General features: G+C 39.2%; 6 protein-coding genes across 6 annotated transcripts; 1 reads left to right on the forward strand and 5 right to left on the reverse strand. All coding sequences in view use genetic code 12, as the record gives it.

The window, feature by feature from the left end:
- Positions 1-1,519: 1,519 nt before the first annotated feature.
- Positions 1,520-6,238, forward strand: ADD3.3 (ATP-dependent DNA helicase; the record flags this gene model as incomplete). Its single annotated transcript, XM_001383929.1, has 1 exon — positions 1,520-6,238. One exon carries the CDS (start codon positions 1,520-1,522, stop codon positions 6,236-6,238), a length of 4,719 nt encoding a protein of 1,572 aa, XP_001383966.2.
- A 3,431-nt stretch (positions 6,239-9,669) lies between these two features.
- Positions 9,670-11,342, reverse strand: XYN1 (Glycoside hydrolase, family 10 Endo-1,4-beta-xylanase precursor (Xylanase) Exoglucanase/xylanase precursor; the record flags this gene model as incomplete). Its single annotated transcript, XM_001384262.1, has 2 exons — positions 9,670-9,713; positions 10,421-11,342. The coding sequence occupies 2 exons, from the start codon at positions 11,340-11,342 to the stop codon at positions 9,670-9,672; spliced, it is 966 nt and encodes a 321-aa protein (XP_001384299.1).
- Positions 11,343-15,874: 4,532 nt separating this feature from the next.
- Positions 15,875-16,948, reverse strand: ADH7 (NADPH-dependent alcohol dehydrogenase; the record flags this gene model as incomplete). Its single annotated transcript, XM_001384263.1, has 1 exon — positions 15,875-16,948. The coding sequence occupies one exon, from the start codon at positions 16,946-16,948 to the stop codon at positions 15,875-15,877; it is 1,074 nt and encodes a 357-aa protein (XP_001384300.2).
- Positions 16,949-17,646: 698 nt separating this feature from the next.
- On the reverse strand, positions 17,647-18,399 carry DHK2 (Granaticin polyketide synthase putative ketoacyl reductase 2; the record flags this gene model as incomplete). The annotated part of the gene is made up of 1 exon (XM_001384264.1): positions 17,647-18,399. The coding sequence occupies one exon, from the start codon at positions 18,397-18,399 to the stop codon at positions 17,647-17,649; it is 753 nt and encodes a 250-aa protein (XP_001384301.2).
- Positions 18,400-20,025: 1,626 nt separating this feature from the next.
- Positions 20,026-20,418, reverse strand: PICST_45074 (repressed by TUP1 protein 5; the record flags this gene model as incomplete). The annotated part of the gene is made up of 1 exon (XM_001384265.1): positions 20,026-20,418. A coding segment is annotated over one exon (393 nt), but the record flags the coding sequence as incomplete, so codon positions are not given.
- A 692-nt stretch (positions 20,419-21,110) lies between these two features.
- PICST_44609 (putative glycosyl phosphatidylinositol protein) lies at positions 21,111-21,581 on the reverse strand (the record flags this gene model as incomplete). Its single annotated transcript, XM_001384266.1, has 1 exon — positions 21,111-21,581. A coding segment is annotated over one exon (471 nt), but the record flags the coding sequence as incomplete, so codon positions are not given.
- Positions 21,582-22,064: the final 483 nt, after the last annotated feature.

Consider the following 22,064-nt stretch of genomic DNA (forward strand, 5'->3'; position numbering starts at 1 on the left):
ACGTGAGTTGCGGCTCTTGGGTGAACCGATACATCTACTGCGAAGAATGTCGTACAGTCACATTCCTTCCTCGCACAAAAAACTGGAATACTTGTGAATACTTGGATAAAAACACCCTACCTCAAAGCCTTCTTCATACAACTGGTTGTCAATACACAATGGAGCAATCTGTTCGACTGGATCAAACTTGTCCTTTTCGTAGGAGTGACGACCTATTGAGGGGTATCAATTGTTCAGACAATATTCTGTTGACCTGTCGCTACTGTTCTGACCACCGATTTGCTAATTTGGTACATCTGTTTAGACAAGATGCCCACCTTAAGTTGATAATAGAATCCTACTGTTGAACATTATGTAATTCCATAAAAATCCAGGATATCCTACTTCAAATGAATCAATTGATGATCTTCATAATTATTTTCAAACTTTGGGGATCTCGCCATCCTTTTATACCTCTCAGTTCTCATTTTAGTAATACACGCACATCAAATGCGGTTAAATTGTTTCACCTCTATATTGACTGTACATAACCCCCTATCAATCAATTTCAGTCATGTGATTCTAAATGGATAATCCTCCCTCCAAATTCACAACAACTCAATATAATACAACAATATCACATTCCCACTAAATCATACATCATCCTATCAACAGTAACCAACACCAAATATCCATATTCTTACAATCTTAACTTTTCCCTTACCTTTATTACTTTTTAATTTTCTTGTATACATGAACTGATTGTCTTTCTGGAAAGAATGCGAAAAATACTACAAAAATACTAATTGCTGCAAAAAAATTGCACCTGTCCTAAAAGTAGTACCATTTGAAAGCCCTCATTATATCAAGTAAGAATTCATCACATTTGAATCTTACAAAATTCTAATGCTCTAATTATAACCATTTAGAATATGGTCACATAGTTCTTGGTCACTTGACACAACACACAAATATTGCAGCCCAAATGTCGGACTTACGATGTCGTAGTGCACGACATTAGTCCTACACCATTTAAAAGTATCGTCAGAGAATGTTCATTACAATCCTACTTAGGGCGGTTATGGACGTACACTCTGATTAAAGGGATCCCATTGGACAGCTGAAAACGAGTGAAAAATTTTCACGATGGACTCTGCCTTGCGACAGGCCCTATATTTAGCGACTAGCTACCTCTTGGTTCATCGATCGGAACAAACAACGAGTCACCTAGGTTCATCGATCGAAAAACTAAGTTCATTGATGCGAATAAGTAGGTAGCGAGAAGAGAAGATTTAAGATTTGGCACCTCTTTGATCCGTCAACATTACAATTCTGCAAGTATTTTATCTGTATTATTCCCGATTAGGAGAATTCCCTAAACTCTTTGTATATATGGCCCAAAATCCCACTTTTCTGCTTTATTTTATTAATAATCAATCTCTTTTATAATTGAAACAGTGGCGACTTTAGTTACAACTTCAAAAACATCCTCTAGACTTTCCAGTGTTCAAATTAGTTATTATCGTATACTAAAAGTAGAATGAGTACTCAAGCACCAGGCTATTCAAGTCATAATCCAATAACTTTGGATCTGGATCTGAACCTGGACCTGGACCTGGACCAGAACTTCGAAGATGCTCTAGACGATTTCAGTCAAGTAGATATCAAATGTGAAAATTCCAATCTCGTTTCTACCGATGAGCATATTTGGTCGAGCCCTCAATCGTTAAGGCGAAGCCTGCCATGTTCTTCAATGCAAACTACTCCAGCGAGGACAAATGTGTTCAAAGACGAACTTGACTACTTGGCCAAAAATAACTTTGTGTTTGTTGAGTCTCTAGGATACTTCTACCTGGAAAAGAGACATTTATTCATATCTTCAGATTCGAAATATGCTACTTCCAGATTATATATAAAGTCAAAGCAAGGATTTCTTGACCTCATTAGCAAACTAACAAAACAATCACCTTATTACAACCAAATAGAAGGCGAGTCAAATATTGTGAATGTGGCTACCATTCCAAGCCCTATCCCTGGCATTGAAGCCGAAGAATTTGCCTTCTGTGATTCATGTAAGTACACCAGAAACATTGGTCACCTCCCAGTGAAATGTGCCAGTCATGGATACATGAGAAGGGGAGAAGGCTATAGAGTGGAACTGGGTGGTTTCTTTCTATTGAAGGAATTCCCACGTATGCCTTCTTTACCTGCTACTCCTCCGCCAAGCACTCCAAATGTGACTGAAGGAATTCAGGCAACACTTTGCTCTTCTCCCATCTCTCTCCGATCTAGCTTCATCAATAGGGAATTAAAGGGCCCTCGCTTCACCAATAGAGACTTACAAGTCCAATTGAAGGGTTCTATAATTACCAATATGTGTGTGAGTGAGTCTGATAATATGAGCGCTAATGCCTTTTTGAAAAAATACGCCAATATTGTATACATTCCTAATGTGGGATTATACTGGCACGAACAGGAACGTATATTTTTGGATACAAACTCTGAAATTGCTCACAACTCGTTGTGTACTATCATTGAAAGATATATGTTTCTATATATACATATGCAGGCATTTATATCAAATTCCAAGTACTGGAATTTGCTAGCCGGCATTGATGCATTGGTCGAGACTGACAAAACTATTATTTGGTTGGACGAACCCCTTCAAGTCATAGAGCCTTCAGTTATCCAGTACTGCCCTAATTGTATCAATTCGCCTATCAGCAATGATCGTTGTGATGTCGACAATCTTAATATTCTAACTGGAATGGGATACAGAATCGAGCTGGGGTCGATTTTCTTATTGAAACTGAGTGGAGAAATGACGGGCCAAGGTAAGGATGCTCCTGATTCTGAATATATTGCTTCTGAGTCGGATACTCTTTTCGTGGGAGATATTCAAGAAGGCGGCTCAAGGTCGGTAGACATAGCTTCTGATATGGAAATTGGCACAGTAGATAATGGTCAAGAATGTGTGGAATTGAAGGTAGTAAATGGTGCTTCTGAATCGGATACTCTTTTCCTGGACGAACATGACTCTAGGTCGGTAGAGATAGCTTCTGACATGGAAACTTGTACAGTAGATGACAATGTTCAAGAAGGTGACTTTAGGTCATTTGACAATGCTTCTGATTCTGATATGGTAGATAATTGCGTACAACCAACTAAATACTACATGTGTCATACGTGTAAGTACATGTCCCACCACTCCAGCGTTACCGCTCATATAAAAAGAGCCAAGCACCAACGAGAAGAGGGACCTGAAAAACATGTTGTCTTTGGCTACAGTGTTCGAAACGTAGAGGCCAAGACGAACTACTTCTGTGTTCAAGATCTGAGCGTAGTGGATAGTTTTTACGAACCAGCAAAGAGGATTCCTGATTTGCAAAATGTAGATCAGTTTTTAAACAGATACAGTGGACATGAGTATACAAAATACCGTTCTTTTTTATCCACGTCTCATGACAAAAGATGGCCACGTTTGGTACAATTGTGCAAGAAATATGTATCGAAGAAAAGAATATCATTGACACCCAGATCTTCCCTCTCATTGCTCATCACAAATCCCAGATTTTGCACCACCCCAAAGTCTGCCCTGCGATACGGACTCATGCTTGCCAGATTCCTCTATGTTGCAATGAAAATGTGTGAGTTGAGGGAACACAAAGCTATGAAAGACTTTGATCAAGTATTCTGTGCCAACAAAAAACAGGGATTGCGAAGATTTTTCAGTCAAATGAAGATATTTGGCGCGTTCTGGTTGTTGTCTCCGGTGCCAATGTTGCAAGAAGACGATCCAAACGCCATGGAAGATGTCTTTATGAACAGCCTAATGGTGTGTCTTCTTGATGAAGGAAGAATAGGATTCAAGATCAAGTCGTACCGCTGCGATTTTTGCAGTGGTTTATCTTTTGCATTCAAATGCATAGCTGTTGATGTGATGAAAAAAGACAAGTCTTATGTCCGACCTTTTGTTGAGGATTGTAACAGGTCGGTATCCATAGCACTCAACTTTGGCCGATTTTGCAAGTTCAGTGCCGATGTGCACTCGTTGAGTCCTCGTACATTTGGAAGGACCATGAACGTGCTACATGTTGGAGACAAAATAAGAATAAATACATTTGAAGTCGGACTCGACGACATCAAAAAATGGGTCCATACTGCCATTCAGCAATATGTACTTGAAGTTGAGGAACTTTTCATGGACATCAACATCACGCCAACCATGGCCATGAATGAGATGATGGCAGCACAAAAACCAAGAGTTGTTGGAATGCCTCAAACTAGTTACAACTGGGATCAAAGGGATATCGACAGATGCTTGGAAATTAATCTGGTTGATAAGTATGACATCAAGAGTCTTCAGTATTTCCGTCGCCGACTCTCTAGATTGAACGACTTGTTTTTTTACATGATCTTGTTGACGTGTGGGTCTCCATACCGTTTAACGGAATTATACCTGGTTCTTATTCGTAATGAAGAAAGATTGGGAAGTAATGTGTTTGTTGCTGATGGGATGCTTGGACTCTTTACCAACAATGGAAAGAACAGTATGAAGTATAGTCGAGAACGTCCTATTCTTAAGATGTTGCCCGAAGAGGTGTCAGAGTGTTTGGCTCACTATATCTATTTTGTCCGGCCATTCGAACACACTCTTGTCGAATACCAAGAACAAACCGGTTCATTGAGCCACACAGAGTTCAAGAAACTAAGTGATAAATACAAGTTCCATTTGTTCGTGGGAGAGAAACAAATCAAAAACAGCACTACTCTTGGAAAATCGTTCCGTAAGTTCATAAATAAAACAACTCCAAAGCTTAGAGGAATCATGTACGGTGAAATAAGACAAGTGCTTTCATATTTTGTTGGGGCGAACGTCTCTGGGATGATTGGATTACAGATCAAGATTGACAACACCCTTGCCGAACAGGCTGGGCATTCGTTTAGTAGGTTTGTCGAAAGTTATGCCACAAATAGAGATGCTTACAATCATGTAATGCTTCAACGAATGAGAGACTGTCTGGTAGCCTGGCATACGTGTTTGGAGATGAGTACTCTTCAGATATTTACGCCTAGCGTATTTACTAGGAACGAACCACCTAAATTGACAGGTGAAGAACTTATAGAGGCTGGCAGACAGATGTTTGGACAACACTTCAAGTTCAAGGAGGGCCAGCAACAGGCTACATCGGATGTGGCCAATTGCTTCAGTATGATGGTGGCTATTAACCTGGGAAAGACGACTAGTTGCATCATTGCGATGTTGGCGGAGCTTAATTTCAGTCAACGCCAGTCCCAACGAGGTAGAAAGATCTATTTAGTTACGATATTTGTTGTTCCATACATTTCTACACTCAACTCCACCGTCCGGCAATTGACAGACTTAGGATTCAAGGTGCGTACGTTTCATGGTTCTGCTGGACAGGCCAACGACTATGATGTTCTCTTGATGCTGCTTGAAGAAGGCCACCTTAGATATCTTAATCAGGTAGTCAGACATTTTGAGTCTACAGTTCATCAAGGCAGGAGCTTTCTCCGGCGGGTGGTGGTTGACGATGCCCATGTTTTGCAGATGAAAGAATATGCGGTAGATGGCAATAGAAATGTACCTGTTGTCTTTTTGACGTCATTCCTTCCACAGGCTTCAGACAATTCGATGCGTACATTATTTAATCTCGACCGCTTGGGAAGGGTGTCGTCACTGGAAAGACTGTTGCCTCACAAAGAATTCACTCTCTTCAAAAAGCCGAATGTCAGTTCAATAAATCAGACTATTTTAGAAAGAATTAGGAGTTTGGGTTCAGCGCTTGTGTTTGTTCAATCTCGTGAAAATGTGTTATACATGGAACATCATTTGACTGAAGAGGAGGTTCAATGTATAGGCATCTATGGACCACCACAGTGCAGAACAGCAGCTTTAAATAAGATGGCCAGTGAGAATATCAAGGTTGTGGTCACTACGGCAGAAGCCATGGTCGGACTTCATGAGTTCGAATCTACCACCGTTTTGTTTGCATATGCGATTAAAAACCCGATAGAATTGCTTGTTGCCAGTCAATTTAGTAGTGGGAAGGTGGAGATGGTGTTGTACAACACTTGTTCCTCCAAGTTTCAACGGGACTTATTGAACGAATGTGTCAACATAATATTAATGAGACACATGCGTTTAAGGGAAGAAACCTGTTATGATGCTGGCAAGGAGCAGTGTCATGTTTGTTTCAACAAGAGAAGAAGAAGATTATACTACCTGATTTCATGATTATATAGCTTACTGTGAATATGCTTGTATTTATTGAATTTTTTTCGGTCAAAATTGCAGAATTTAGACAAAATCTCCTAAAAATAGGTTATATAAGATTAGATTGTTTGAAATCAGCCTTTCTGAGCGGTATGGCTGTAGCCTCTCTCTCAGGTTAGTCCACCAAACCTTTCGTCTCGTCTGACGGTTAGAAAACTGGAGATTACCTAAGTAATTTAGTAGTCTGCGACATTTCATCGTCCTGTCTCTAGACAAAAATATATTCATTTGAATCTAACCCATATATTAGGAAATATGATACTGATAACAATGATCTGCTGGTATTGTATCATACTGAGCACATTTTATTGAAATGGCAAGTTTTCCAGAAATATTAAGTTTTGTAACCTCTGAACTGCTTATATGTGCATGTCCTATAATATATTCTGGGTCACATAAATGAGAATCATAATAACAAATAGCACACCATTCCCCACCTGGATTTAATTCCAAACGTTGAATGTCATCAAATGCATGGCATTTCCAGTAATATTCAGCTTCAACATGATAGACCCAATGGTATAAACCTGCGGAAACAAGATGATAAAACCCTACATAATAACCTGGATAAGCTTTATGACCTCTTGGCAATAATCTAACGTTATCCTTAGTGGCTGTGGTTGCTGTTGAGTCAGCAGTTTGATATGAATTTGCTGAAGAAGCCAGAGTTTCTGATTCTGACAAAGACTGAGCTAACAATTCGGCATGGTTCAAATCATTTGGAACAATACCTCCACTATCAATATATTGTTGATATGTCCAAGGTATCATAACTCCCTCAATAGCTGCATCATCAGCAGTAGTTACATAGGTGCGATTGCTGTCTAACAGTTCAGAATTCAAGCTTGAGTCTGAGGAATCATCACCTGAAATCACAGGATGTCCAAGAGACTGCAATGAGAATAAGAATAATGATAATATAAATAAATTCATGGTGATGAATGAATTAACTCCCATCCAACGTACTCGGCTTATTTCACTGAAATTTCCTCTCCTTTATAGATTTCAGGAACTTTCACAACGAATTTTCACACTGGCTACTATGTATACATATTCAACTTGTGGTCATAGAAACTCAATTACAGTGAGTTTCACCATTACAACAATCACTTTTCATGTTGTAATTTAAGCCCGTGCCCGCCTCATTAGTGAACGTATAGCAGCCTCACAACTACACAATTGAGTTGAGAATTCACAATAAAAAGTCGGTTTCATGCAACTTCTCTCCGTAGCCTTCGGAATGTTTATTTCAGTCGCCCGACGGCCGAATGAGCCGCTTTTGGTGAACATAGTGCGAAAATTAACTATGGCTTAACTATGAATTTAAACATCAAGAGAATGCAAAATAAAGAAGACTTTGGTGCAATTCCATATACAATCGTTCCCATGAAATTGCAAGTAAGACCTCGGAATTTTTCATGACTCTTGGAACTAATATTGTAGGTGGCCTATTTGAATTTTGCACGATGACACAAATAATCTTTCACTACTCGGCAGAGTAAAGTTGGAAGACAACAAGGCAAATTTTGAATTATGTTGCGGCATTTTATGAAACTCACCTATTTAATCTAACGACTAGTCAAAGCTACAATACTTTGAAAGAAAAAAAGTGGAAAAAAAATTTTACGAAGCGTACATAGTTCCACAATTAGAGTACATTGCAATGCATCTCACTTCAGGATAATTGTACTCCTAAACACTATACTCTCCTAAAACAAATCTATCCAAAACCAGAACAAGAGGTCTTAACACCACAGAGTAGACTCTTCAGACTATTTCACAAACACTTTATTAGGTGTTACCAGCACTTCAGTCCAAGAAATGTAAATCTCCCCTAAATGATAGTTGGCATGAGTCGTGTGACACAAAGAAATCAGAAAACTATAGCTTAATCTCAACAGATCTAACAACGAGGTTACTCTACTGTCTACAAGTACACTCCGTTGTACATTTAAGTCATCGGCAAAGGATTTATCCCTTTGCCATATGACATTGCTATTCACCGGCAAGCACAAAGAGCCTTTCTGGCAGTATTCTGTGGTCAGACAGACTTTAAAAGTGAGAGCTTTGTTGAAGGATAGTCTCCCGCATGAATGCGACATATATAAGTGTCTTCTAGAGTCGACTGAAGAAAAATGCAGCATGCATACTCTAATTCACTACTTTTAAGTCAATATTTTGTGGTTCAAAATTCTGGATTCTCCGGTGGATACTATGCAACCTTTGAATTAAGTAAAATGTCAAAAAAAACAAAATTATAAATCCAAACCAACACAAATAAGGGCTCATAACCTGTTGTACTGATCGCTTTGTCAGCTTGGTAGTTCGGTTCATATTGTCTAAATTTATAATGTAAGATAGCAAATTGATTACCTTATTTTGCATAGTTATTCTCCATATTACAAGAAAGAAAAAATGGTATTTAGAAAAGAGAAGGGGAAATAAGACCTCTATGAATAGATCCCAATTCCATTCACAAACTTACCCCACGCCAAGATGAATGGTTGAGACTAATTTCACTTAAGCAAGGATGATTACTTCGCATTGGGGGTTCTGAAAATTTCGAGGGCTAACGTGCAATTGGATGAGACCGATTTTACACTATTCGTCATCAAAGCCTGGCATTTCCAGTATTATTCAGCTTATACACGATAGTCCCAAAGGCGGCAATAAAATGATATGCCCTACAATATAACCAGGATAAGCTTTACGATCTCTTGATAACAAGCTAGCATATCTGCAGCCGCAGCGGTTGCTATTGGATCAACAGTTTGATATGAATTTGCTGAAGAAGCCAGAGTTTCTGATTCTGACAAAGACTGAGCTAACAATTCGGCATGGTTCAAATCATTTGGAACAATACCTCCACTATCAATATATTGTTGATATGTCCAAGGTATCATAACTCCCTCAATAGCTGCATCATCAGCAGTAGTTACATAGGTGCGATTGCTGTCTAACAGTTCAGAATTCAAGCTTGAGTCTGAGGAATCATCACCTGAAATCACAGGATGTCCAAAAGACTGCAATGAGAATAAGAATAATGATAATATAAATAAATTCATGGTGATGAATGAATTAACTCCCATCCAACGTACTCGGCTTATTTCACTGAAATTTCCTCTCCTTTATAGATTTCAGGATATTTCACAAGACTGATGGAAAACAAGATACAGGATCTTTGAAATAATGGTTTCCAATGCAAGATCCATACACGCACATCTGTGCAATATAGACTGTATATTATTACATATTCATCATTTTGGTCATGTGATTCCAAATAGATTATTCTCCCTCCACACCACTACAACTCAACACAATACAACAATATCACTTTCACACTAATCCTACATCATGCTATCAATAATAAATGTCATTATATATCCATATTCTTACAATCTTAACTTTTCCTTGCTTTTGTAACCCTTCTCAATTCCTGAACAATACGGACTAACTGTCTCTCTGGAAAGAATGCGAAAAATACTACAAAATAAAGAATTGCTGCAAAAAATTACACCTGCTCCAAAAGTACTATTCCATTGCCCTCATTCAAGTAATCATGTCTTCATCTTTGAGTCTTACAAAATCTTAATACACAAATCATAAACATTTGAAATATGGGCACATGGTCCTTGGTCAGAAGATAACACGTGGATATTAATCCTAGAGTATTTAAGAGACGCCTCAAACGCGTCAACCTTAGAATCTGCAAGAAATTTATGTATCGTGTTGTCTACTTCAAACACATTCCATAATAGATACACTCCCTGTTATAGCTGAAACCACAAGAATGGTGGTTTACATTTTCAATTGGGGAAAGTAGTTATTAATAACTTTGCCAAACTGAATAGAAATTGCAGATAATAATAATTATAATAATAATAATAATAATAATAATAATAATAATAATAATAATAACATAAGAAAAATTGTATTTAAATTCTATGAATCTGAAAGTTCTCCTATATATGAAATAATAACTAGGACTTATATGAACATTTCATACTCCAGTGAACAGAAAAGAAGCCCAGTAGAAATGGCACTAGGTACTCTTGGCAACGAAATGTAATCTGATATATCAAAATAAAAAAGTGAACCAGGATATATCCAAGAACTTTTAAAAGATGTGCTTCTTAAGAGCACCTGCTTCAAGGGCAGAAACAACTCCAGTGTAAGCTGGAGTTGTAGTAAAGTTTGCGTACCACAAATCAGCATCACCTTGACCAGCAAAGGAACTTGGAATCCACGAGTACTCATCATCAAAGTCCCAAACCGAGATACCCATACATTGCTTTCCTACCTTAATACAAGCGTTAATAGAGGCTTGGTAGTCAACAGTTTGTTGAGCAAGACCAGCTTCAGTAGGTGGTAGAGTTTCAAATCTAACATCGAGTTCCGAAACAACAACTTGAACACCCAAATCAATGTATGATTGCATCTGCTGCTGCTGCTGAGCTTCAGTTGCTGCCTGTCCAACAATGAAATGAGATTCAAGACCAACAGCATCGATTTTCACGTGCTTGCTCCTAAGCCATTTGACCATATTCTCTACTGCAGCTGACTTTGGACCTGGATATTCGATATTGTAATCATTGTAGTAAAGTTGAGCTCTTGGATCGGCGGCAGAAGCAGCAAGGAAAGCAGTTTCAATGTAATCAGTACCAGTAACGTTGTAGAAGAGTGATTGTCTCCAAGTTCCATCTTCGTTCAAAGCTTCGTTGACAACATTCCAAGAAAAACATCTACCCTTGAAGTGTTTCACTTCATTATAGACGTGTTGATAAATTACATTAAGCAAATCCTTCTTGGTCCATGTCTTTTCATCTAACCAAGAAGGATACTGTTGATGCCAAACAAGAGTATCACACAAAAGAACTTTCTTGTTCTTCAATGCGTAGTTAGCGAATTCATCACCAGCAGTGTAATTAAAGACGCCTTGTTCCGGTTCAGTGTACATCCACTTTTGAACATTTGCAGGAGTCATAGAACCGAATTGTTCGAGCATTAACTCAGTGTATTCTTTGTTAGACCATTGCTCCTGGTTGGTAGCAGTGCCAAAGTACATCTTTCCAGCAGCAACAGCAAGTTCATTAAGAGTTGGTGGTGGAGCGGAATGATGTTTTTTGTTATTTTTCGAGATAGGATTAGCAGCTACAATGCCAGAGAGGGCAAGGAGGGCAGTAGTAAATTCAAGCTTCATTTTGATGAGTTTATTTTGATGAATACATTCAAGCTGTTTGAATATGAAAGAAATATAGTTCTACTTTTATACTACCAAGAGTTGTTGAATGCAGTTCTACTTAAACAAAAGTGTATCCTATCAATCTGAACAAATTGTGGGGTTATGTCCGGGGAACTTAGTAATTGTTGAGTTCTTTGTGATATTAAGCTGCAATATCAATGGAAGGTCAAAGATGCATGTCTCGACTCCTTTTAATGTGTTGCTGCAAAGTTAACAATGTAGATAATAACCCCACATTCAGAGTTATTTTTGTGGTAAAAATATTATGTCAAACTCGGGGTGTCTCGGCAACGGATCGTATTTGACGTTCCCCTGCTTATTAAACTTCTATACTTGTTTGACAGTCTTGGTAGACCATTTTTTCAGTTACGGGGCTACGATTATTCAGAATGGCTCATAAATTGGAGAACCGATTTTACTTATTAAGATGTACTAAAATATTAGATGAAGATCTATAGAATTGGATTTCTATTACGTTTCAGAACGTTGTGGATACCCCTCCAGACTCGCAGATCCTGTAGTAATCATGAAATATTGTAGCCATATGAAAATCCAATTTCCGTGGTAAGTCTATCCGCATAGAGAAAGAATTGAGAGAGGAGCTAATGAGGAAGTACATGCGAGCCCTTCTGTACTTAATTTTGCTCTTATATGTTCAAACGATGCGATGGCACAACTTGCCTCGGAAATGCTGCACTCCTCACCGCTTGAATGTACCGGAATGGTCCGAGCGCTTCCTAAGCCCCTCAAACATTTCAAATAGAAATGCTTGTTCATTCAAATGTGGCAACACAAAAGGAGAAATAGCGAGGAAGCTCCATCCATAACAGCAATTCCTATTTACGACAAGAAAATGTTGTCTATAATATGTAGTCACCATAGGGCCGTTCCTGAATCAAAAAAAATACCAGCTGTCAACCCCTTCATTAATACATTGAAAATAATTGCTTATTCACCACACGAGAATAACTCCCTAATATTCATTTACCTACATTTGTTCTCATATACCCCATAATAAAAATTTAAACAAACAATTGCATATTAGATTTGAATACTATTGTTACAGTAGGTTCCTCGTTAAGAATAATTTGCATCTTACACACGAATTATTGAAAGCTAGTTTTTTATTATAGTAGATACGTGACTAACTCTTCAACACTACTGAATATCAATCTCATTTGGGAAAATGGATCAAAGAGCGTACAGTATCATACTACTACGAGGTTTGTAGAAGAACCATTGGTGTCCTGTCTTCAACTAAAGTAAATAAAATTTAATATACATGCAATCCTAGCAACTAACACTAGAAAATAAACGTGAAGATTAAAAAATAATTCGATTTTCAACATAACCAAGGAATTCCTGAGGCCATAGACAAATTAACGTTCAGTAGATCAGCCAAATCTTCAAAAGAACAAAAGTGCTTCAATTTTAGTTCAGATTGAGAAACACCGCTTTCAATTATTTTAGCCTTCCTTTGGATCCGTCTCATCATCCAGACTCTCATAAAAACCAATGAGAATATCAATGCAGTATAGCAACCCATATGTATACCATAGGTTGCTGCATATAGTGGTGGTATCAACGAGTATTTTTTGTGCTTAAATACAACCTTCCGCAGTCATGCAACGAAATTAAATGTTAAACAAGAAGAATTCTTAGATTGACCAGCAATTATACGAGAAAGTTAGACAAGGTTTCAGAGCCCAACAAGATAACTCGAGACAGTAACAGAATAACAATGCACCACTTTTAATTTGATAAATTGTGAATGTAGATCAATATTTACTAACACAGTCATTAAAGAAATCGTCCAATACGAAGGGGATACAATTGCCAATCATAAAATGAATATTTTGATCAAATCTTGTTGCCAACCAGGCAGACAACACCACCAACATAATCAAATCCGCGCCCCCCAATCCCATCCCTAGAAGTTGTGCTTAAAAATCCAAAGTGATAATTCCACTTGGTCCGGAAGTTTGCGAGGCGGTTAAAAGCTGGATGCGAAAAGAATAATATTTTTGAGCATTACCTAATGATTCTACTACAAGTTCACTTTTTTTGCAAGCCTGTGATTTGAGAGAATTTTTCAACCGCTTATCCTTTGTCCTTCTTGGAAAATTTTTGGTATTCATGGGAGAATCTAGAGACCACAAGAAGAAGATTCCAGGTACACTATTTTTCAATTTCTTTAAGAAGCACGAGTAATCAAAATCAAGCAATAATAAAGAGGCCACTAACAATCTGTTGATCCCCGTTCATCATATAGCACTAAGAAATGCAAGAAGTGTTGTTAACTTAGATCTTTTGTACCACATAGATGATTACAGTATAGCGCATGATGTACGATGTGGTACTAAGATGATTTATGGAGTTGGGAAAGCTTTATATGGAACACCATCACTAAACAAACCAGTTGATGTCACTAGGCAGTATTGTTTCCAACTCTCGCTGCAATAGAGACAACTCTGAAAGCGTACTCACGCACAAGAATTTGTTTAGTCATACAATATATAATCTACACTATTTAAAACTTTAACAGGGGAAGACTTGGAAGAACGTCTTATTGGGTATTCCCGCCAAGACTATCTGAGATTGCTTCAGTTATTAGCACTATTAGGTGGAAGAATAATTGTAAGGGAGGGTCCCGGTTTTCTTCCAATACTTCCTCAGGGTTGGCAAAATTTGTGCCCAGAGAGTTGACTAAGACAAGTACTTACGAATCATACACATTGACAAAAGATGCTCCGCAGTACAAAGTCATATAATCTTCAACAAGACAAGAAATTCCTGCTGTTTGTCTTGAAACTGCATTCAACAAGCGAGGAATCTAAAGAAGTTCTTTATGCAGTACTACAGGGAGCAGGTATATAGCAACTTTCCAAATCGAAGTTTGAGTATGGTTCTAACATCTTCTCACCATTTCCTTTGAATCATTACAAAAATCTCGAAAGCTTCCAACGTTTCCTGACAGAAATAGCAACAATTTAAACAATCCGGAACTAACATTAAGCCTGAATTGGGTCACATACATCTATTTATCCCCCATCAAAATATGTCCTAGTTCAAGAAATTGCAATTGAAGTGTATTATCCGCTGGGAAATTAATCGACTCCTTTATTGAGAGATAATGTGCTAGTTGGATTTTATGGGAAGGTTAAAGTTCATTCACCGTAATTTTGATTTCTTGACTCTTCGTGGGTACTTCGTATGAACACTAGGGTATTATCTGTTACACCGAATTTGTACGAATAGCAATTCCAACGTGAAATACGAAATAGCATGCATTACTTGAAATTCCAAACCTATTTATTGCATATTTTGAATCTTCCTCTAAGGTATAGAGAATGATCAGTGGAAGTCCAACAAGGTCAGATGTGACGACACTATTTAGTTCACATAAATAAAGAAGCACCGAAAGGTTTCTTGCACCAAATTAATATAAAGTAGTATTGGAATACAAACTATTTAGCGTAAGCATTATAACGAGATTTCAAATATTTTCCAAGTTTCTCTGCATATTCAGAAGATTTCTTCGAAGTATGTCTATCAAACAATGCATGCGCTAGCAGAATAGCATAATTGAATACTCCGTAGATATCACTTTGTGATCCGATACGAATAATACTAGCAAACTCCCAGAAGATTATGCATGCAATCAAGTGGCTGTAATACGGCGTTCAGTAGATTCACCTTTTTAGACAAACTTAGCCATTCATCCAAACAAAATGCAACTGTGCTTTGAAATTATTCAGCTGGGCCATTTTCAGAAAAGGTACCAGTGATCTGAGACTCGGAGCGGGAAGTAAGATTGTCAGGAACAAATGAAGGACCTCCAGAGAAAACGAGTAGCAATAGGATTTCAACCGACATTTTGCAATATTTGGCAATCAGGAACACTTGGTTGAAGGAAACACTCTGAGAAACGAGGCTTGGAATGGTTCTTTTGTTGATTGCAATTGTATGAAGTGGAACTGAATTTGTACAGCGAAAATTCGATTAAATTCAAATATATTGAAATGCAAACCAGAAGCTTCATTAATGTCCCAAACTTCCTTTCAGAAATTCTAGAAGAAAAGGACGTATTTGAAGAATGATATCTAATTGGAGCCTCGAGAGCAAACAAAATTCAAAAGGATATCATTATCAACGCCCCATTCAAAAAAATTTTGACAGATTTTTTCTACCGAAAGACACCATAGTAAGTTCAAATTTCTTCTCTAATAATATTCTGTTCAGAACACGGTTCGATTGCTTTAACACTTTCACTCTCTGCCTTTCAGAAATCAGTAGAGACATGCTTTATCAAGTTACTCTACATTGGAAAAGGATTTCAATCAGTAATTAATAATCTATTCAAATTGCTTCTCATAATCTGTCAAGGTAAATCTATACTTCACCTTGCCAGATTGACATCTTTCCAAGGCTTCCTTGATACCTTGCTTTCCTATCGGAACAGCTTCGTACCATGCTTCAATCCCCTTTTCTGCTGCCAAGTTCAACATATCGATCATTTCTTGTCTATTACCCAAATGAGATGAACCAACGAAACAACCATTTTTGAGAAGACTTTCTGGGGAAACTTTGAAATCGTCCTCCGGCAATCCTAAGGCGATGTACTTCCCATGGACTCTCAAAGTTGAGAGGTATGCACCCATATCGAAGCCCGAGTTCGAATTAGCTGTACTCAATATCAAATCCAACTTGTATTTATATGGCTCATTCCAATTTTCTTCTCCAGTTGCAATATAATGATCTGCTCCAAGCTTTATGGCATCATCCTTCTTAGACAAAGACCTGGAGAACACATAGACCTCACAGCCCAAGGCTCTTGCCCACATTATAGCAAAGTGGCCCAAGCCGCCTACACCAACAACACCAACTTTCTTACCTGGACCAGCTCCATTTCTTACCAAGGGAGAATATGTTGTGATACCAGCACAAAGCATTGGAGCCACACCTTCTGTAGACAATGCCTCAGGAATTGGGAATGCAAAGTGCTCATGTACTCTGACATGCGAAGAGTAACCCCCATACGCCAATGAGCCATCTGGATAAACGTCGTTATACGTATCGACCCATTTTGGACAATAAATTTCATCGCCATTCTTGCAGACATCGCATTCTAAGCAGGCCCAAGCCTGGGCTCCCATTCCTACTCTATCACCGATTTTAAACAGGGAAACATTGTCTCCAACTTTGACGACTTCACCCACAATTTCGTGACCAACAATTACTGGCAATCTTGGCTGGTCCCAACCTCCAGTGACAGTGTGGACATCTGAACCACAAACCCCGCATGCTTTGATCTTTATGTCGATATCAAGAGGACCGAATGTCTTTGGCTTAAAGTCCATCTTCTCAACTTCACTCCATTTGGAGGTGTCATTTACGGCAAACCCTTGAAAAGTATCTGGATAACCCATTGTAGATTTCGATTATTGAACAGTATAAGAAAAGAATACAAGCAAATTTGAATATTTGATGAAGACCTACCATTATATCTCCATTTTATGTTCGATAGAGTTTGGTGGGGGAGGGGGCATCGATGCGAAAAACAATGCGATGTGGGGGAGCCTACTAACTTTGTACGGCGTAACGGCCTTCCATATTAAGTATTGAAAGTATCTATGGTAGTGGTGGGGTAGGTATGTGTCTATTTTAATAAATTTTCTGGGAGATTTTCGGAAAAATATTTTGAGATAACATTTCATCACTTCATAGCAATCACAAAATAAGGAGATTGTGATTGAGATAACAATTGAGTTGTATATTTGTGGGTATACAATTTGGAAGGCTTAATCCGTATGCCATCATTCACCGTGGGCACATACAAGGAAGTACATTTATACTCATAGTCGTGAGGGTAGAGTAGAAATAGCTTTGCATTGGCTATTCTTACAGATTTCTAGGGTTCACTACCCATTATTGTCTAGGAATTACAAGACGATATATCAACTCTGCACTAAGAGTCTAGTTTGTGTAGAAACTATAATCTTATAAGGCACAAATGTTTTAGGAATGAAAAACACAATCTCTAATCTGTTATCGGAATCCATTTTTAGAAGGTGCTTTCTCTTTCATTACTTTTACATTTCATTGGGATGTGCTTCTAGTAGATTATCTATAGAGAGATGCCCGCATCCTGGGCTACGATCGAGCCAGTAGAAGTAGCAAGCTTTGATAGCAACACAAATTGAGCCGCTGTTTCCTCAACATCAGGAATTGCATTGATGGGAGAAATCTGCTTTGACTTATCGATACGGTCCTGTGGAAATCTTTTCCCCCAGTCGGTCAACAACAAACCCGGACAAACCGCATGTACTCTAACTTTGGGACCTTGAGTCTTTGCAAGAATCTTGACAAGATGGATCAATGCAGCTTTACTGACAGCGTAAGGAATACTTGAGCCGTAGACCATTCTGCCAGCTACTGAGGCAGAAACAATGAAAGTTCCACCCTCTTCATTATTGTCAAATACCTTCTTGGCAGCCCGGAATAGATAAAAGTGTGACTTGACGTTGTTGGAGAAGCAGCCGTCCCAGAGCTCATCGTCGAGCAGATCAATATCATCAAATGGTACCATCTTTGTCCAACCAGCATTAGAGATGACAATATCGAGATGTCCCAACTGGGCCACAGCTTCCAGCACCAACTTTTCGGGAACAGAATTTTCGGAAACATCACCTTGGAGGATGACAGTTTTGACATTGAATTCAGATGCAAGCGTTTTGGCAAGTGCACTGGCTCTGTCTTGTGAATGGCAGTAGTTTATTGCCAAGTCAACCCCTTCGGAGGCCAATTGCCGAGCCACAGCTGCACCAAGCCCAGCACTTCCACCTGTGATCAATGCAACCTTTCCTTTCAATTGAATCATGCTGTCTTGTTGGTGTCAATTGCTTTGGAGTTTTTTTTAGATAAAACTACAAGATTTCCCCAGAAACGAGCGAGGGGGAAGTCTCACAACGAAATTTGGTGGGGTAGGGAACTATGTGCCGTCGGCTGCTGGGTAATTAGCACAATGGAATTTGTTACAATTGGTATCATGAGATTGCAAGTTAGACTACGGAATTAATATTGTGCGGGATCCAATCTTGCCGGTCTCTCAATTGAATGTTAAATCAAAGAACAACTATATTTTGCATGATAGCTATGTTAATATTGTTAGATTTATTTAATGTCAGTTCCAAGAAGGAGCAACATTATCCAAAATTTGCCTTGTCGTCCTCCACCTTTAATCCGCTCGAGCAGTGCAAGATTATTCGTGCCATCGTGCAAAACTACTAAGCGCACCAATATATTTATTCCGAGGGCTAGTTAACTTTCCGAGGCCTAACTTGCAATCTCATGTAGTTCACATTCGATGAACACTTATGGCTGAAGGAGAAAATCAGAATACCTAGAAGCTTTATTTGAACTAGAGGGGTACATTTATCAATAGTGGCTATTTTTGCATTATTGATTAGGTTGCGAAGATTAATATGTTTTATCCGAAAACCTCCCGTCAGCAAAATTTCTGAAGTCATTTAGAATTAAGAATATCAAATAAATTCTGATTCATTTTTGAAGTAAAGGACATATGAAGTACCTTCGACTTCCCATTGAGTCATCACTATGATTTTGGCCCCAAGCTAACGAGTACCAGCTAAGTTCTGAGACTTCAGCCCGATCCGTATGCAGGAAGACGACAAACCACAACACCTCATTCTTTCTGTCTCCTACATGAAAATGATTCCTGTCTAACTTTCAAATACATTGACAAGAGTTATTTTATTATTAACACTGTTAGTTAATTCGACTTTTGGTCACAAAACATAGATAATTGTATTTACCAGAAAGAAATCTATGAACTAATACGAAGAAGTTGAAAAGATCCAGACAAGGTTTTATTGGTTCCGCTCTCCTAGACGAAGATGGCAGCGACCATGGCACCAAATGCAACCATGATGGAAGGCAAAGTGGCAGAACTTCCACCAACTTGACTGCTAACTTCAGGAGTAGTCTCAACTGTGGCAGAAGTTGAGGCAGCAGCAGATTCTTCAGCAGCAGATTCTTCAGCAGCAGATTCTTCAGCAGTAGACTCTTCAGCAGCAGATTCAGCAGCAGAGGTGACTTCTTCTTCAGGAGTAGATTCAGCAGCAGATGTAGCATCTTCTTCTTCTGGTTCTTCGGCGGAGGCAGTGGTCTCAGTTACATCAGTGGTTGGCTCTTCGGCAGCGGTGGTTTCTTCTGGAGCAGTGGTGGCTTCTTCTGGAGCAGTTGTCTCTTCCTCGGTAGTCTCTTCTGGAGCAGTTGTTTCTTCTTCGGTAGTCTCTTCTGGAGCAGTGGTCTCTTCAGGAGCAGTCGTCTCTTCCGGAGCAGTGGTCTCTTCCGGAGCAGTGGTCTCTTCAGGAGCAGTGGTCTCTTCTGGAGCAGTGGTTTCTTCCGGAGCGGTAGTTTCTTCCGGAGCAGTGGTTTCATCCACAGTAGTTTCTTCTGGAGTGGATGTAGCACCTTCTTCAGTGGTGGTGGCTTCGGCGGCCGCAGCTTGGTCCAATGCCGTAGACAAAGAAGCAGGAATCATCCAATATGGTTCCCAGACACCAGCAGAGGAACATTGAGATATGGCCAACGAAGTGGCGACATGAACATCGTCTCCTTGACAGTTGTCAACGAAACACTGAGCAACAGCAGCACCCCATTGTGGCATGACACACAAACATCCAGTATCCCAGTAGGGACATGGAGTGCTACCAGTGGACTCCCTAACACAGTCCCTGGCACATTCTGGCAACAAAGCGTAAATTCTGTCGGCAAAACCGTTGATTGTAGCAGTCTTTGGTACAGAAGGGAAAGTGGCATAGGGGTTATCACCGGCTGCGGTGGTGGTGTCAGCAGCAACGGCTCCAGCAGACATAGCCAAAGCAGAAAGGGCGTAAGAGTACTTCATAGCGATTGTGATTATAAACTAGGATGAGTATAGAGATTACCTCTTAGGCGACGAGAGAAAGTGGACTGTCGGCCCCATTAATATACTAGCGACCGCTGAACTAGACATCTCGAACGTTTCTCAAATGGGACACAAACGAAACAAATGGAGCTTAAGCTGTCCATTTTTGGATTGTCCGACTTACTCCATTGGATCGTGGACTATTTCGACTTCGGTAATTACCTCGTACGCAAGATTTTAGCCTTGGGGCATTTTTAAAACAATACCCCCCAAAATTTAGACTCACGCATTTGCAGCTGCATGAATATATTTTTTATTTCTGCTCTTATGGAATATAACGTTCGTGAAAATACCAGTACCGGGATGCCAAGAGTCGCAATGCTGACTCCAAAAATACATTCACATTAAAAATTTGTTCTAGACAAAAACATACATTTATTTTGGTTACACACATACACTTAGAAGAATGCCATCGACAAGAGGAATCCGATAAAGCCACTCATTGCAATTGGAACACCGATATTTACACCTTTTCCGGCCGAGGTTGCACTAGTGGACGAAGTCTCATCTGATGTACTACTAGTCTCATCATTTCCAGTTTCAGATGCAGACGTAGCTTCATCAGTTGCAGACGGGGCTTCGTCGGCAGAACTTTCCTCAGAAGAGCTGGCGATTTCGGAGGAATCGCTCGATGGAGAGTCAGTCGATGGAGAGTCAGCTGAATCTGTGGTAGCAATTTCTTTTGCGTCACCGGCTGCTACAGAAAGTTCAGTCGAGATGGAAGCTGGCATCATCCATGTGTTTGCTCCAACCCTGTAACACAAGGAGGTAGCCAATGAAGTAGCGACAACAACATCAGAACCAGCGCATTTTTCAGCAACACACTGTCCAACAAGTCCAGACCATTGAGGCATAACACAGAAGCACCCTGTATCCCAGTATGGGCATGGAGTGTTACCAGTAGAGAACTTAACACACTCTTTGGCACATTCTGGCAACAACGCGTAAATTGGATCAGCAAATCCGTTGATGGATGCGGTTTTTGGGACTTTGGGATACGTGGCCCAATTATTAGCAACACAGACGTTTAAATAGTAAATGAAGGATAAAATATATACTACTTTGTTCATGATTATTGATTAAACTGATAGTTTCTGAAGTTTTACAAAGTGAATATAACAAAACGCAAAGACTATCATTAAATACATCTATGGATAGAATCGTCAGGACAATGATCGAATTTCGAAAACTGGCCGTGATCGTCATAGGTTGAAAAAGTCGGTGCATTCGGGATTGCCTGTTTCTGCTCGTACTGATTTTATAGATAAAAAATAGAGTTTTGTGCGTGCAGCATGAGGCTCAAGTGCGAAATGAAATTAATTTTTCAAATCTTGGCGATACTCCGGTGATCGGACTCTTTGATTCGCTGGATTTTAAAAAATCCCTATTACCCAGGACCATTTTGGAAATAAAATTACATTCAGAAAGCTTCATTAGGCTTCCTATAAATTTTGCATATCTGCTCCTCATTTAATAGCGATATGTCCGACAATTACAAGCCGTCTCATTTTTTTGAAGGTTGCAGCCGCGATATTTCCGACCAATACTTCCCG

The sequence above is a fragment of the Scheffersomyces stipitis genome, chromosome 4, assembly GCF_000209165.1.
Source record: "Scheffersomyces stipitis CBS 6054 chromosome 4, complete sequence".
Lineage (NCBI taxonomy): Eukaryota > Fungi > Ascomycota > Pichiomycetes > Serinales > Debaryomycetaceae > Scheffersomyces > Scheffersomyces stipitis.